A 14,558-nucleotide genomic window follows, 5' to 3' on the forward strand; every position below is an offset into this window, starting at 1 on the left:
TGGCAGGGGTCCAAGCACTGGGGCCATCTTCTCTTGCTTTCCCAGATGCATTAACAGGTATCTGGACAGGAAGTGGAGCAGCAGGGACTGGAACCTGTACCCATATGGGAGGCAGCAGCTTAACCCACTGTGCCACAGTGCTGGCCCCACCAGCTCTATCTATCTGTCAGTCACAAGATCAATGCTATCGCATACTTGGGGCAGGAAGGGGTGTGCAGGTAGAGGGTGGAGCGTGGGTTTCTTTTCAGTCCACAGGTTTCACGGCTCTGTGTCTGACCCCGCAGGGAGGCAGACCTCATCTTCCTTCTGTCCCCGTCCGTGGAGACAGCTACGGAGCTACAAAGGTAAGAAGCAGGGAGGCATGGGGCTGGGCCCATTCCGAGACGCCGTCTCAGTAGCAGAGGGGATGAGAGCACAGGCAAAACTGGAATGGGGGATTCTTCCCGCTACAGTGGCTTGGAGAGATGAGTTACTGCTCAGAGTCGGCAAAGGATTTTATCTTCCTCTGACGTTCGTGGAACCACATCTGGGCCCTGTGGTGAGGGGGTACCCCCAGAAGTCTCAGGGGAAACCAGACCTTAGGGGGCACATGGAGATGCTGGTAGACTGGCAAAAATCTGGGAAAACTCTGCCAACCGCAAAAAGGAGGGGGGGGGCAATTATGGTACCCACTGCTCAGAGCTGCCCAGAGAATTAAATGAGCGAATACATGTGAAATGCCTTGAACACTGCTGGGATGCAGCCAGCAGTTGAATTCTGGCTGCTGCAGCCATGTGTGGATTCCCACGTGGCCGGTCTCGGCTGGGCGAGGAGTGCGAAGCTGCTTTCCTCTGCACGAATGTTCGGCTGTGCTCCCCTGCACTCCCCTCTGGCTGGAACTCAGACAGGTGATGTCGTGCGTCCTCCAGCAGGCTCCTTTGCTGTTCTGGGCCTCAGTCTCCTGATCTGTACAATGGCCCAGTCAGACCAAGTTGCTTCCCCCTCTGACTGTCTAGAGTCGTGATGCCCAATAGGACAGCCACTAGCCACATGTGCCTGTTTAAATTTAAATGAAGAAAAATGAACATGTCCCCTCTTCAGTTGCATTAGCCAAGGGAAGAGGCTTGGTCCATGAGACCCTGGACTCCTGAGCCCAGGCTGATGTCTGGTTTGTTCTTGCCAGGGCTCCAGACCTACAGGAAAATGTCAACTGGAAAAAAGAGACTCGGACCAGAGGCCTGGCACTCAGGTACATCCGGGTGATACGTTGCCTTGAGGATGATGGGTTACCTAGGGGAGAAGGGTTCCTTCCCAGGGGAGGGGCCCATTTGATGCAGGCACCCTGCCCAGGATCATCCAGCTACCAAGAGGTATGGCCAGGATTAGATCCCAGGTGTGTGTCCTCCTGACTCCCCCAGCACTGGAGCGGAAACGGGGTTGCCTTTCACCCTGAGCCCCTCTGTCCCCCATCCCTACCCCAGGCTCCAGAAGTGTCAGCTCAAGGTCCATCATGCTGAGATGCTCATAGCCCTGCTCCAGGAAGGCCCTCCCCTGGAGGAACTGGAGTGAGTATCCTGGGAAACACTGGGGCAGGGGACAGGAGGGGGAGTTGGGCACAATGGGCAGGGCCTCCCCTTTGGGTGGGTGGCGGGGTGGGCAAGGCAGCTTCATGCAGAACGTGGGGGAATCAGACAATTACATCATCGGCTGAGTGCGCAGCCAAGGGCTTCCCTTCCATCGTCTTCTCCCTCGGCGCACACATCCCTGTGACGTCACACTGTTGCTGTCCACCTTTCATAGAGGAGGCCATTGTGCCACGGAAAGGTCAATCTGCTCACGGTCACAGGTGGGAGGAGCCCAGGCCGGGGGCGGGGGGAGGGGCGGCTCCCAGCCTTGTCCTCACAGCCACTGCCGCCTCTGTCGCGGAGACGTGCCCCACCTGGGTACCCTGCTCCTTTGGAGAAACTCCCAGAGTGTGCGGCTCCTAGCAAGGCCGAGGAGAGTGTGGGGTTCGGGGGGCGCCCCCCCAGGGCAGTCAGTCCCGGGAAATCTGCTCACGGCGTGAGGGTAGAGTGAGGGAGGCCACGACCAGTATTGAGGTGAGCGGCCCCGCCAGGGGTGACATGATTAACATTCACTTATGGGAGTGATGCTTTCGCTGGAGCCAGCGAGGGGCTGCGTAAGTGCCAGCAGTGGGCAGAGCTCCAGCCCTGCAGCCCAGGACATCAGGCCCCTGTGTCTCAGCCTCTCAGGGAACCAGCTGGAAGACGAAGGCTGTCGACTCCTGGCGGAGGCTGCACCCCAGCTGCACATCGCCAGGAAGCTGGAGTAAGTGCCTACCCGAGACAGACAGGGCCCTGCAGAGCCCCAGCTGGTCCCCATGCCCACAGCCAGCAGCAACTGTGCTGGCCCGCTGGCCACTGTGCCCGCTGCCAGCCCCGGCAAAGCTGGGACGGTTGGACCACGCCTTGCCTTTGCCTCTGCCTGAGCCCCCGTCTTAGTTCTAGTCACTTCACCCCTGTGCACACATGGACTGTGTTGTGGAACATGCATGTGGCCCAGCAATGTTGTTCCACTTGGTCCATGGGTCAGCCCCAGAGTGGGGTAGATGGGCGTTGTGCTGTTGGGTTGGGAGGCGATGTGTTAGGGTAGGGATACCCTTCCATGGGGAAAGGCAGCTTCCTGAGGTGGCGAGAATCCTTGAGAGCCCCTGTTAGGGACCCAGGAGTGTTGCAGCCAAGCGGCTGCCGAGCCATAAGCGGGGAGCCGGAGCTGGGTGAGATGGGGACCTTAGCACCTGCTCATGGCTGCCTCCCTCCTCCTCCCCACAGCCTCAGTGACAACCAGCTGTCTGTGGCCGGAGTGTCCCATGTGCTACATGCTCTGAGCACCTGCTCGACCCTGGCGGAGCTGCACATCAGGTGGGAGCCCCCCGTGGCCCACTGTCACCTACCACTCCCGAGCCTGGAGCTCTGGGCTACCCCACCCTGCTCTTGACAGTCAGGGCCCTGGGAACCCCTGGAAGAATCCACTGGTGCCCTGCCCGGAGCCTGCTAGAGCCACTGCACCTGTTGTCAGCACGTGTGGGCGCTGGATGCTCACCACTTACGCCTCCCCTGGACGACTGCCCTTGGGGGGTGGGAGCCAGAGAGTGGCCAGTGGCAGAGCAGGGGGCCCCACTCTCCAGGCCCCTTGCCGCAGGTAGCCCAAGCTTTGTCGTGGCCTGTGTGTTCCAGGGCTCCCCTGGGATCAGCACCTGCCCCATTCACCTTCCCTCAGGCCCTTACTGGTTCTGCGTGGAGCAAGCCCCCAGCAGGTGGCATGTGCAAGTGACTGTTGAAGCGGGACCCCTGCCCTACCCACAGGCCTTGCTGGGCTGCACCCCAACCCGGCCCAGAGCACCCCCTGCACGTGGGGCCACAACCTGGCTGAGGGAGGAGGGTGTCAGCATCGAGAAGGCAAAATGGACTTTTTCTGTCAACAAGCCACCTGGAAACAAAGCCTGCTCTGGCGATGGCTAAGTCTGCCGGACCTCCGAGTCGAGAGCTCAGGCCCCCGTGGGCTCACAGGAAAGTCCAGCTGCCGCTGGAGGCAGAGCGATGGCACCTGGGAGGCCGCTCCAGGCCACGGTCAAAACCTGGCAGCCTCTCACCCCCTCGCCCCTCTCTTCTCTCGGCAGCCTGCTGTGCAAAACTGTGCTCCTCACCTTTGCCCACGAGCCAGAGGAGCAGGAGGGAGCCCAGGAGAGGTAGGGCCCCAGCTCTGCCCCCACACAGCGCCGCCCCCTCCCTCACTGCCACAGCTGCCAGGAGACCTAGCCGCCTTGACAGGGGGTGCAAACCTGAGGGGAGCGGGTCACAGGACATACTGCCCCCACCCAGAGAGCCCGAGGTGTAGGCTGCAGGTGGCATCCCAGGTGGAGCTGACGGGGCCAGAGAATGATGCCAGGGAGATTGGGGTCCTTCCTCCCGAACCCAGAGGACTACCTGGCCTGTAGCTCTGACACTGGTCAGAACTTCCTGCTCCCTTTGGCACATGGACCCTGTGGGAGATGTTTGCCTCCACCAGGGTGCCTTCCCAGATTGCCCCAGCTCAGCATATGGGTGGTCTCAGCTCTCTGCTCCTTGGTGTCGGTAACAATCAGGGTGTGAACTATTGAAGTCTTGGTTAGAGCTGGGGCCAGCAACTGTGCTGGCGATGAGGGTGAGGAGGAGGAGGAGGAGGATGGTGAGATGAATGACAACAGCGGCCAAGTTAATGGAGCACTTACCGAGTCTACACCAAGCCCTGAACTAAGGCAGTTTACACAATTCTCCCAGTGGGAGGTTAAGTGATTTGTTCTGGGTCACACAACCAGGACGTAGAGAAGTCAAATCAGTACCAAAGCCTGCTGGCTCCCAGCTGAGGGCAGAGGCGGCCCGGTCGCGGGGAAGCGGGGTTGGACTGTATAGGCATGGGTGAGATGGTGGCTCCGCTGGGTGTCCCTCCAGGGCGATATTTCTTGACAACCTCAGGTCCCAGATGCCCGCTGAGCTGCCCATGGGCCCCCGGAGGATCAGGTAGGGCATTGGCTTCCGAGTCCTGTGTGCGTTTCCTGCCTCTGCCCCGAGCCCCGCGGGCTCCCTGGAGGGCATCATGACCTGCTGTGTCCGGGAGTTTGATGTCACTTCCCCTCTCCTTTGGCCCCTGCCCAACCCACCCCGGATGGGGAACACCAGGCAGCCCCACAGGTCACCTTCCCTGATACAAGAGGAGTTGGGGCGCTCTGGATGGGGGAGGGAAGCATTGGGCCCCTCCTCTCCTGATCCTGGACGTCCATGCTCCTCTCTGTTGTTCTGTCTGTCTCTGTCTGTCTGGGTGCCCCTCTCCTGTAAGCCTGGCTCTCTGCCTGTGCCGGGGGCGGCGGATGGGCCAGGTGCTACAGGGCTGCGGCTTCGCCTCCCACAGGCTGGCTCACAGCGGCTTCCAATCCAAGCACCTGGAGCCGCTCTGCCGAGTGCTGGGAGAAAGCCGCTGCCTCGGTCCCCTGGGCCACCTCGAGTGAGTGCTCAACGGCTGGTGGCAGGGCGGGTGGGGCCGGGCTCATCCCTGTTGGGAAGATGTAGGTCAGCAGTTCTTTCTCCACTGGAGAACCTGGTGGAAGTAGGGACTCCTTCTCCCAAAACCAGGGTCCCTCACATCTAACACCCACTGAAGCCTACCCGCAGCTCCCCAGGGGCCCAGGGACCTCAGGAAAGAATCTGGGAGTGGGGGCATCCCAGCTACCCTACATGAGAGCTACTGGGATCTGGCCTGGCTGCCCCAGCTGCGTCCCCAGTTTCCAAAATCCCTTCCCTGCAGCCATGGGACAGTGCTGATGCCAGCTGCCCTGTGCGCATGTGCACACACATGCACAGGCACACACACGCACACAGCTGTTAACTCTTTCCCCTTGCAGCTTGTCAGGCAACGCTCTGGGGGATGAAGGTGCCGCCCTGCTGGCTCAGCTGCTCCCAGGGCTGGGCCCCCTGCAGTCCTTGGAGTGAGTAGCGGGGTCCTGAGCAGAGTCTGGGGGTGGGGGTGGTGGGGGTCAGGAAGCCTGCTGGCCTCTCCTTCCTCCTGGGGCTGCACTGAAGATGTGAAGACCTCCTCGTCCTGCGTCAGGAGGCTGTGCTTGGCAGAGCCGCCCACGTGTAGATTCTCATTCAGAATCTGGTTCAAGGTTTCACTTCTTGCACCCGTCTCGGCGTCTCTGCACAGGCTCCCAGGGAGCCACCTGGGGCAGGGCAGGCCTCGGTCGTGTTGGGGGGACCAGCAGGTGATGAACAGCTGGCAACCATCAGGGCTCAGGGTGCAGGGTCCCGGGGTGCAGGGAGGGGCTCTGATGGGCCAGGAGCAGGGCAGGCAGAGGACCTGGGTGCAGAGGATACCTTCAGCGGGTGCCCAGAGCTGCTGCAGGGCCCTGAGCACCTGCCGGAGCGAGGAGAGGTGTTCGGTGTGGGAGGGAGGCTGGCAGCCCCCAACTCTGCCTGCAGCAGGCCCCTGGTGCTCTTGGCTCCCACATCACCCCCCACCTCTGGGCCAAAGTGAGAGGAGCCCAGGGAGACGTCCCAGGCCCTGGGCCCCTGGCTGGCTCTGCCACTTCCCTACTGTGTGGCCCTGGGCGAGTTCACCACCTCTCTGAACCCCGGGGAGCCTGCTGTGGCTGAGGAGCCTTCCTGCCCTGGAAGTCCTTCTCTGGGATGCTGGCAGGCGAAGGAGGAGGCCTCCCTTCCTGTTCAGAGCCAGCACCTGGCAAGAAAGGCAGGGCTTCCCTCGGCAGGCAGAGGCTCTGCCCACTGAGCGCCGGGCACATCCCTGCGTGGCCTTGTTAGTTCTGTTTGCACCAGGCTGACCCTGGCCCCGGGCAGGTCCCCCGTGCCTGAGGAGCTGACATTAAATGGCAAACAGAGCATCGTGCCGACTGAGAGGCCAAAAGGGCAGGGAAGCCTCCCGTGTTTTTGAACAAGAGGCCCCGCTTCCTCATTGTGCACTGCGTACCGACCTTGCTTCACAGGCAGGGAAACTGAGGCCCTGCCCTGGCCCAGACACCCTCCTTAGTTCTTCCCAGACCGAGGGAGTCGTGAGTTCTAGTCTCAGCTCTGTCTCCAGCTGTCTCGTTACTCGGGCAAGGCCTTGCTTCTCGCCGGGCCTCAGTTTCCCTCTCTGTGCAAGCAGGAGGTGGAAGCAGGCTCGGGGTCCTGTTGTCTGGAGCCAAGGGCAGCCCTCCCCTGCCCTGTACTCTAACCACAGGAGGGCAGATAGAGCCCTGGGTGGCCTCCCTCACTGTCACGCCTCTGGTCTGCAGCTTCAGCGAGAATGGCTTTTCCCTGGACGCTGTGTTCAGTCTGGCCCGGTGCCTGTCTACCGTGCAGTGGGCTGCCCACTTGGACATCAGGTGGGTGGGCCTCTCTCCCCCAACTCGGGCCCTCATCTCTCATGTTCTCCAAGTACCCCGCTTAGGGCCTTAGGCAGTTCCTGGTCCAGTGAGCTTGCAATGGTGATGCTGATGGAAGGGGGGGGGAGGGGCGGCCCTAGGGCCACTCAGATTTCTCCAAATGCACCGTGGGCCACAACCATCCATGTTCCTTTCCTCTGGGATGTGTCCTCTGAGAGTTTTAAGCAAAACGGGAACCCTCTGGAGGCCACTGGGTGCTCAGGGACCTGACTTAATTGTGGATGATGAGCTGATGAGAATACAGAGGGAAAGGCACAGGCAGCCCCGCCAGCCCCTACGCGGGTACGTGGGGCATCCATGGCACAGGGGAGAGCGCTCCTCCCCTTCCCCATGGATCCACAGGACTGGGCTGTAGCACGTGGACCAGGCTTGGCTACTTGGAGTGCATCCCGGATCCTCTCCATGCCTCAGTTTCCGCATCTGTAAAATGGAGCTGAGGATTCCTTCCCTTGGTTTTATTGTGGGAGTCAAACGTGATGATGTGGGCGGAGGGCTTTGCAGGTGCCTTGACAGCCGAGGCTGCTGGGAAGGCAGCCTCCTCCCCAGCCCCCCTTCACCTGCCCCATGGGCCCTTGCTCCTGCCTAGGAGGGGGTCCACGCCCTTTCTCAGGCGGCTGCCTCCGTTCTGCTTGCAGCTTTAGGAGTCAGCGCATCCTCCTGAGAGGTGACGAGCCAGGCAGGTGAGCCCTGGAGGTGGGGTGGGCTTCCCTCCCCTACCCGCCAGCCCCAGACCCCTGCTGACCGAAGCCTGCACCCGGGGTTAGTCGCTGCTTAGTTCTGCCCCTGCCTGCCCCTTCGAAACAGCACTCAGCTGCTTTCAGTCTGCCTTGGATGAAGTCAACACAGGTGGGAGGGACGCAGGCTCCGAGCAGGTGCTCCCAGTTGCTGCTGTGTGGGAGGGGCTGGGGGAGCAGTTGTGGTTCTGCGACTCAGGACCCTCTGAACCTAGAGCCCCTGCTGTCTTAGCGCCGCTCAGACAGGTGTTCTCGGCTGCCGCCTAGTAGGCACGGGAGTCCTGACCCAGACCTGGGGCGTGGGCGGAGAGGGTTTGCAGCTGGTGTGCACGGAGGACGCCCTGCCCTCCAGGCGGGCTGAGTGAAGCGCTACCCACGGCTGGGAGGTGGCTTCCCCAGCCAGGGACTCTGTTTCTAGGGACCCTCTGGCTTCTTGTGGCAGAAGAACGGGGGCACAGGGAGGCAGAGTTGGTGTGGATGCCAGGCTGGTGGCCAGAGACAAGGGGTCTGTCCTGGCAGCCCCCACGTGGACAGAGAAGCTGCTGGCTTCTTGCACTCTTGCTTCTCTTCACTGGGCCTCAGTTTCCCCACCTGTACAAAAGAGGGGCTGGGCTGGGGTCTAGAGACTTGGTGGTCTCTAGGCCCCCTCCCAGAACCCAGAACTACTGAGGCTGGGAGCCCAGTGTGGATGACTTGAACTTTCCTTCCCAAACCGCTTGCCCACCCCAGGGAGGCGCTGGCTGCCGGCCCTCTGCCAGACTGCTCAGCTGGAGCCCAGCTGCCGGGGTTCAGACCGCGCCACGGCCCCAGAAGCTTTCGGTATGGCCTCACGGCTTCTCCTTCGTGGGCGGGTCTGAGGGAAGAGAGCATTTGAACAAGGCGGGAGAAAGAGGGACCAGTGGGAGGGCTGCAGCCCCCAGTGTTCTCCGTAGGGAGGGGACTCCAGGAGCAGGACAGCGCAGCACTCCCTGGGCTGGGGACAGGGAGACGGTTTTCACCTCGGGCCTCCTGGGTTGCTGTCTGCTTTAAGGGCACCCATCGTCCCGAAAGAAAAGAGCTGCCCTCTCCTCCAATGTCTTACCCATCCACAAGAAAGCTGGTGGGGGTCAGCATTGTGGAGGAGTGGGTTAAGCCACAGCTTCCTACGCCGGCATCCCATATCAGAGCGCTGGTTCGAGTCCCGGCTCCTCCCTTCCCGTTCATTTCCCCGCTAATGCACCCAGGAAGGCAGTAGATGATGGCCCAAGTGCTTGGCCCCTACCACCCATGTAGCAGATCCGGATGGAGTTCTTGGCTTCAGCCTGGCCCAGCCCTAGCTCTTGTGGGCATCCGGGGAATAAACCAGTGGATAGAAGAGTTTCTCTCTCTCTCTCTCCACCCCCCCATCACTCTGCCTTTCAAATAAATAAAATAAATCTTTAAAAAAGAAAGAAAGGGGTGTGGGGAAAGGCTTTCGTTGGAGGCTGTCCCAGCTCTGCCGCGAGGGGCTCCTGGGACGCCCCCCTCCCCTGAGAGAGAGGCTGGGGCCTGGATAGAGTCGCCGCGGCTGGGCAGGGGGACGCAATCCAGCGTGGCCAAAAGACAGGAAGCGTGGAGGTGCATGAGGCCCTGAGGAAGGCATGTCTCTTTCCGCCTGTGGGCAGTGGGGAGCCGCAGAGGGGTTTACGCAGCGGTAGAGCTGAGACACGGGCGGCGGTCCCCCGGGAGCCCCGCTGTGGCTCCCAGCAGTGGCAGAGGAGAGCAGCCTGCAGAGGCAGGAGCCTGTGGCCTACATGGGAGAAGGAGACAGCTGGGTCGGGCAGGAGCCCTGGGCCGTCTCTCATCCCTGTCCTGCCCCTTCGCAGCCTCAGCGAGTGTCAGCTGGAGCCCCCAAGCATCACCTGCCTCATCGCGGCTCTGCAGGAGTGCCCAGGGCCACTGGAAGTCCAGTAAGTGATGGGGGCACGGCCCCGCGAACCAGGAGAGGGTGCTGGGAGAGGCCAGGTGAATGTCCCCAGCTCAGGGCCCCACGTGCTTCCTGTACAGAGACACGGCTCAGTTCTCACCTTCCCCATCCACTCAGCTCCCCAGGGGCTCTGCTGGCCGCACCCTTGGGGCCCCATCTGAGTCCTTGACCAGGGGCTGCCTTGGAACCAGGAGTCCCAGATCCGCCCCTGGGAGCCGCCTGACTTCGGGCAGAGGGTTTGCACCTCGGGCCTCCTTATGGTCATTGTGGGGAGCAACCCGGACTGGACTGAGTTACTGGAATTAAGACTTATTCTATGCATCTGCTCTCCCACAATATGGCGCTGGGAGAGGAGAAAACAGCTTCTACACAGCTGCCTCCAGTTCAGCCAATAAACTGTAGGACTTGCTCCTGATTGGAGAGCAGCGTACTCGGCGTGTGGGCAGCCGAGTTAGGATTGGTGGAGGAGGACTATAAAGGAGGAGAGAGACAACATGCACCAGGAACATCTAAGGGGAACACCTGTGCAGCCCCCGAGAGAGCCGGCCGGCGGTGTGCCGCTCCCCTGCGGAAGTGGGGAATGTGGCAGGGGGAACTGCCCTTCCACGGAGGTGGAAGGGACAGTAGCCAACCCGGGAAGAACCAGCAGCAAACCCGGGGAGGGCCGAGCAGATAAAAGAACAGCGCAGGGTCCTGTGTTGCTCCTCCACGAAGAGGGGGAGCGACATAAGGGTGCCGTGACTCGGATATGAAGCCTAGGCAGGGTTTAGTGTCGTTCCCCCACGAAGATGGGGAGCGACAGGTCATGATGACCTAAAAACAAAAAAATCCAAGGCAAAACCAGTGTCCCCTAGACAACCTCTTCCTCTCATCACATCAGCGCTGTCCCCTGTCCACTTGGCATTTGCATATTCGGTTTGTACCTACAGCTTGAGTATCATCCAAAATGCATGGGACCAGAAGTATTTCGAGTTGTTTTTTTTTTCCGCATTTTACACTATCTGCATATGCCTAATGAGGTTGAGTGGGGCTGGAGCCCGAGCGTGTGCGTCACTTAGACCTTGCGTGCGTGGCTTGAAGGTAACTTTATGCAGCTCTGGTGCGCCTGGGTTTTCACCATGCGGCATCCCCTGAGACAGCTGTGGGGTTTTCCACTCGTGCTCACAAAGCCCCACCCGTGAAGCACTTCTCATTGCGGATTTTCGGACTCGGGCTGCTCAGCCTGTGTGTGCAGCTGCCCATGGGCTGGGGCTACAGTTTCGCTGCCATCACACCTTATGTGTTTTCCATTTTGCTGCAATTTCTAGCTCCCTTCTGGCACACCATCCCAGTCCTTCCAACAAGGTCCTCCCTGTTGAGCCCTGTGTGTTTCCTTCCTGTCACCTTCTCCAGGTGCAAACGCAGGCCAAGAGGGGCGGTGCTTAGACGTTGTTGGATAGCCCATGTGTGATCTCTGCCGCTAGCTCTAGTCTCACTACGACGTGGCTTTCCCTGAACTTCAAGACACATGGCTCCCATTCAACAAAACAAAAAGTTTTATTGGAGCTGGTGTTGTGGCGTAGTGGGTAAAGCTGCCGCCGGCCATGCCAGCATCACACATGGCCACCAGTTTGTCCCGGCTGCTCTACTTCCAATCCGGCTCCCTGCTAATGCACCTGGGAAAGCAGAAGACCCCTGCCACCCATATGGGAGACCCAGAAGAAACTCCTGGCTTCAGATTGGCCCAGCTCCAGCTGTTGCGGCCATTGGGAGAGTGAACCAGCAGATGGAAGATCTTTCTGTCTCTCCTCTTCTTGCTGTCACTCTGTCAAATAAATCAATGCATCTTTTAAAATAAGATTGACTGGCCGGCGTCATGGCTCACTAGGCTAATCCTCCGCCTGCGGTGCCGGCACACAGGGTTCTAGTCCCAGTCGGGGCACCAGATTCTGTCCCGGTTGCCCCTCTTCCAGGCCAGCTCTCTGCTATGGCCCGGGAGTGCAGTGGAGGATTGCCCAAGTGCTTGGGCCCTGCACGCGCATGGGAGACCAGGAGAAGCACCTGGCTCCTGGCTTCGGATCAGTGCGGTGCGCCGGCCGCAGCGCGCTGGCCGCAGCGGCCATTGGAGGGTGAACCAACGGCAAAAGGAAGAACTTTCTCTCTGTCCACTCTGCCTGTCAAAAATAATAATAATAATAAGATTGATTGATTTGAAAAGCAGAGTGACAGGTAGAAAGGGAGAGACCGAGATCTTCCATCTGCTGATTGGGCTAATATGTATATATTGGCCCCTATAGCCCTATATATTGGGCTAAGGCAGCATTCTTTCCTTAGCAAGTGTGTTCCTGGCCCATGCGTCTCCTGGGCACATGGAGAATCCCGCTAGCCCGTTGAGTTTGGGAAATGGTCTGTGTGAGCCCCTTGGAAACTCACACCACACAGCAGTGGCCAGTCCAAGGCTCCGGGAAGTCCCACAGTAAAGACAACAGCTTCATTTGGCTTAGCCCAGGTCTTTTCCAAACTCTCCCTTCCTGCAGCCCCAAGGCTAACTCAAGGATCCAGCACTGGGAGGTGGGGAGATGTTCCGGGTCACTCTGGTCGGGCCCTGTCTCCAGGCTGTGGGGTGATACTCCTGGCTTTTCTGGAAGGTTCCTTCACCTTATTCAAATACTTTGTTTCACAGATTGTCCTGTGAAGCCCTGAGCGAGCAGGGCCTGGAGACGCTGCTGTGTTGCCTGCCCCGGCTCCCCCAGCTGCAGCTGCTGCAGTAAGACTCAGCTTCCGTCCCCTGTTCCCTGTGCCTGGGACCCGGAGGCACCCGCTTCTTGAAGCCCACCCCTTTCCCCCCACGGCCCCTTCCCGTGGCTGGTTCCATTCTTTCTTGCCTGGTCACAACTGGGGACTCAGATCTGCTTCTAGCTGTACTCAAATACTTTGTCAGCCTCCAAGGGACTTATGTGTCCCCTCTGGGCCTCAGTTTCCTCATCTGACAAATGGGCTTGGTATTTCCCAGCCCCTCCCCAGGATTGGAACTCAAGCAAGACAGGTGCAGAAAAAGCCCCCTGGAGAACGGGAGGCCTGTGACCAATGAGCTCTCGTGATCTCCCCACCCACAGCCAGGCCACCCGTGTGTGTGTGTGGGGGGGGGGGGTGACACACTTTTTGAGAGGTCATCATGTCATTCATTTCACAGTGTGCCCCACGGTATTTAAAACCCTCTTTTCTAATTTCAGCTCAGTTAGGATTTGAAAAGGATTTTCTTTAAATATTCCTCAAGCAGGAGAGAAAGCAGCTGCAGCTGAGATAGAAATTGAATCATCATATTAATGACAGCAGCGCAGGTGCTAAGGCCAAGCCCCTGTCGGGGGCCTCAGGTGGCGCCTGTCATCTCCAGCATCTCACTTCACTGGGGTCTGATGGAGAGGGAGAGAGGAGACAGTTGACAACAGGTGCAAAGCAACACGGGCCACCCCATGGCACCCACAGTGGCCCCACAGTGCCCAGGGAGGGCTCCTGGCCGCAGAAAGTGGCAGACCAGAAAGGAGTTTCTCTATACCTGTCCCACAGCATCAGCCCGTACCTCCTCATCTGTCCTTGGAGTCGGGTGGCCAGCCTGACCCTTGCCAGGGCTTAAACTTTGTGTTCCTCAACCCATAGTGGCCGTGCACCTGCAGGGAGCTGCAGACACAGCAGAGAAAAACAGGAAACCAGGGACTGACATGTCAGAGCCCCTCTTGTAGTAGAGGGGGCTACACAGTAAGCAAAGTACAATCAAGTAAGAGGAATGCAGCCTGCCATCAGGTGTTTTCCCAGGTGATGGGGAAGGAGGGGCTAGCGAGGTGATTGAGAGGATAGCAGGGCTGCTACCTGGAGGAGGAGAGGGAGCCAGCCTTGGGGAGAGCAGGGAACCATGTTCCAAGCAGAAGGAGCAGAGAGAGTGTGTGGGCGTCCCCCTGAGGCCTGATTGAGCCCCATGACTTCCAGGAACAGCCTGCAGCACAGTGGCTGATGGGGTGAGTGCTAGGGAAGGAAGTGGAGAGAGATGGGCCAGAACCGGCCCACAGTGCCTGGGAGCCCCAGCCCGGAGCCTGGGTTTTGGTCCAGGAGAACTTGAAAGGCTGAGGAATGGTGTGGCTTTGCCAGGGTCAGTCTGCTGGGTGGCGAGGCCTGGAGGAGCTGTGTGCAGGCAGGGTGAGACATGGGGGGCTGCTGACTGGTTTGGGGGGGGGTGCGAGGATGCAGAGAGAATCTCGGCTGGTGGAGGGTTTGTGGGGCAAGGGAAACTCAGAGTTTAAGGAAGCCCCCAAGGACAGGACAGCCCGGTCTCCCTCTCGGGGTCATTGCGAGGCCTGGTGAGTGGAGGTGTGGCTGCTGCTGCCCTCCACTCAGGCTCGGGACACGCCCCCGTCCCCGTGCTGCTCACGGCGCCCGTTCTCTCAGTGAGGACTCCCCTGTGGGATCCGTGCTGTGGGTGACACGGCACGCGCGGGCATCATGCAGAGAGCGCCCAGCTGGAGCTCATTAAAGCCTCCAGCACCCCGAGAGGAGGGTCTCACGTGGTCAGATGAGGAAACGGGGCTCAGAGAGGCTATGTGACTTGCACAAGGCACACAGCCAGTAAGCAGAGCTGGGCTGCAGACCCAAGTCTGCCCCCCCCCCCCGAGTCCCGCTGCTTCCCCCCTGGGCTCCACGCCTTTCTCCTTATTGCTGGCTGAGCTGCCGGCCCTCCCAGGTTCCTTGTCCGCTGATCCTGCTTGGCTCTGCCCCCGTCCTTCTCAGGCTGAGCGAGACGGGCCTGACCCCGCGAAGCCCCTTCCTGCTGGCCGAAGTCTTCATCAAGTGCCCGCAGGTTCAGAAGGTGGAGCTCAGGTGGGCATCGCCGTGGGCCAATCAGGACTAGCGTTGGGGGGTTGGGGCCTGGAGTCAGTGGGTGAGTGGGCAGGAT

The 14,558-nt window shown here is 60.1% G+C and overlaps 1 protein-coding gene across 10 annotated transcripts in view; it reads left to right on the plus strand.

The window, feature by feature from the left end:
* Window positions 1-14,558, plus strand: part of NLRC5 (NLR family CARD domain containing 5) — a 99,052-nt gene that overhangs the window by 59,062 nt on the left and 25,432 nt on the right. For 8 of the 10 annotated variants that reach the window (XR_007919914.3, XM_070061949.2, XM_008257322.5 and 5 more), the window contains 15 exons: window positions 285-344; window positions 1,163-1,228; window positions 1,461-1,544; window positions 2,224-2,307; window positions 2,811-2,900; window positions 3,659-3,727; window positions 4,470-4,538; window positions 4,927-5,019; window positions 5,417-5,500; window positions 6,806-6,895; window positions 7,591-7,635; window positions 8,419-8,508; window positions 9,534-9,617; window positions 12,297-12,380; window positions 14,393-14,482. Coding sequence is in view for 9 of the 10 variants with exons in the window: in XM_070061949.2 (XP_069918050.2) it covers window positions 285-344; window positions 1,163-1,228; window positions 1,461-1,544; window positions 2,224-2,307; window positions 2,811-2,900; window positions 3,659-3,727; window positions 4,470-4,538; window positions 4,927-5,019; window positions 5,417-5,500; window positions 6,806-6,895; window positions 7,591-7,635; window positions 8,419-8,508; window positions 9,534-9,617; window positions 12,297-12,380; window positions 14,393-14,482 (1,182 nt within the window). In the remaining variant the exon portion in view is untranslated. Of the gene's footprint in view, window positions 1-284; window positions 345-1,162; window positions 1,229-1,460; window positions 1,545-1,654; window positions 2,108-2,223; window positions 2,308-2,810; window positions 2,901-3,658; window positions 3,728-4,469; window positions 4,539-4,926; window positions 5,020-5,416; window positions 5,501-6,805; window positions 6,896-7,590; window positions 7,636-8,418; window positions 8,509-9,533; window positions 9,618-12,296; window positions 12,381-14,392; window positions 14,483-14,558 lie in introns of those variants that run through there. The other 2 variants (XM_051846790.3, XM_089319757.1) reach the window with 2 other exon arrangements.

Source organism: Oryctolagus cuniculus, chromosome 18 (assembly GCF_051225735.1).
Source record: "Oryctolagus cuniculus isolate XC-2025 breed Fujian yellow rabbit chromosome 18, ASM5122573v1, whole genome shotgun sequence".
Taxonomy (NCBI): domain Eukaryota; kingdom Metazoa; phylum Chordata; class Mammalia; order Lagomorpha; family Leporidae; genus Oryctolagus; species Oryctolagus cuniculus.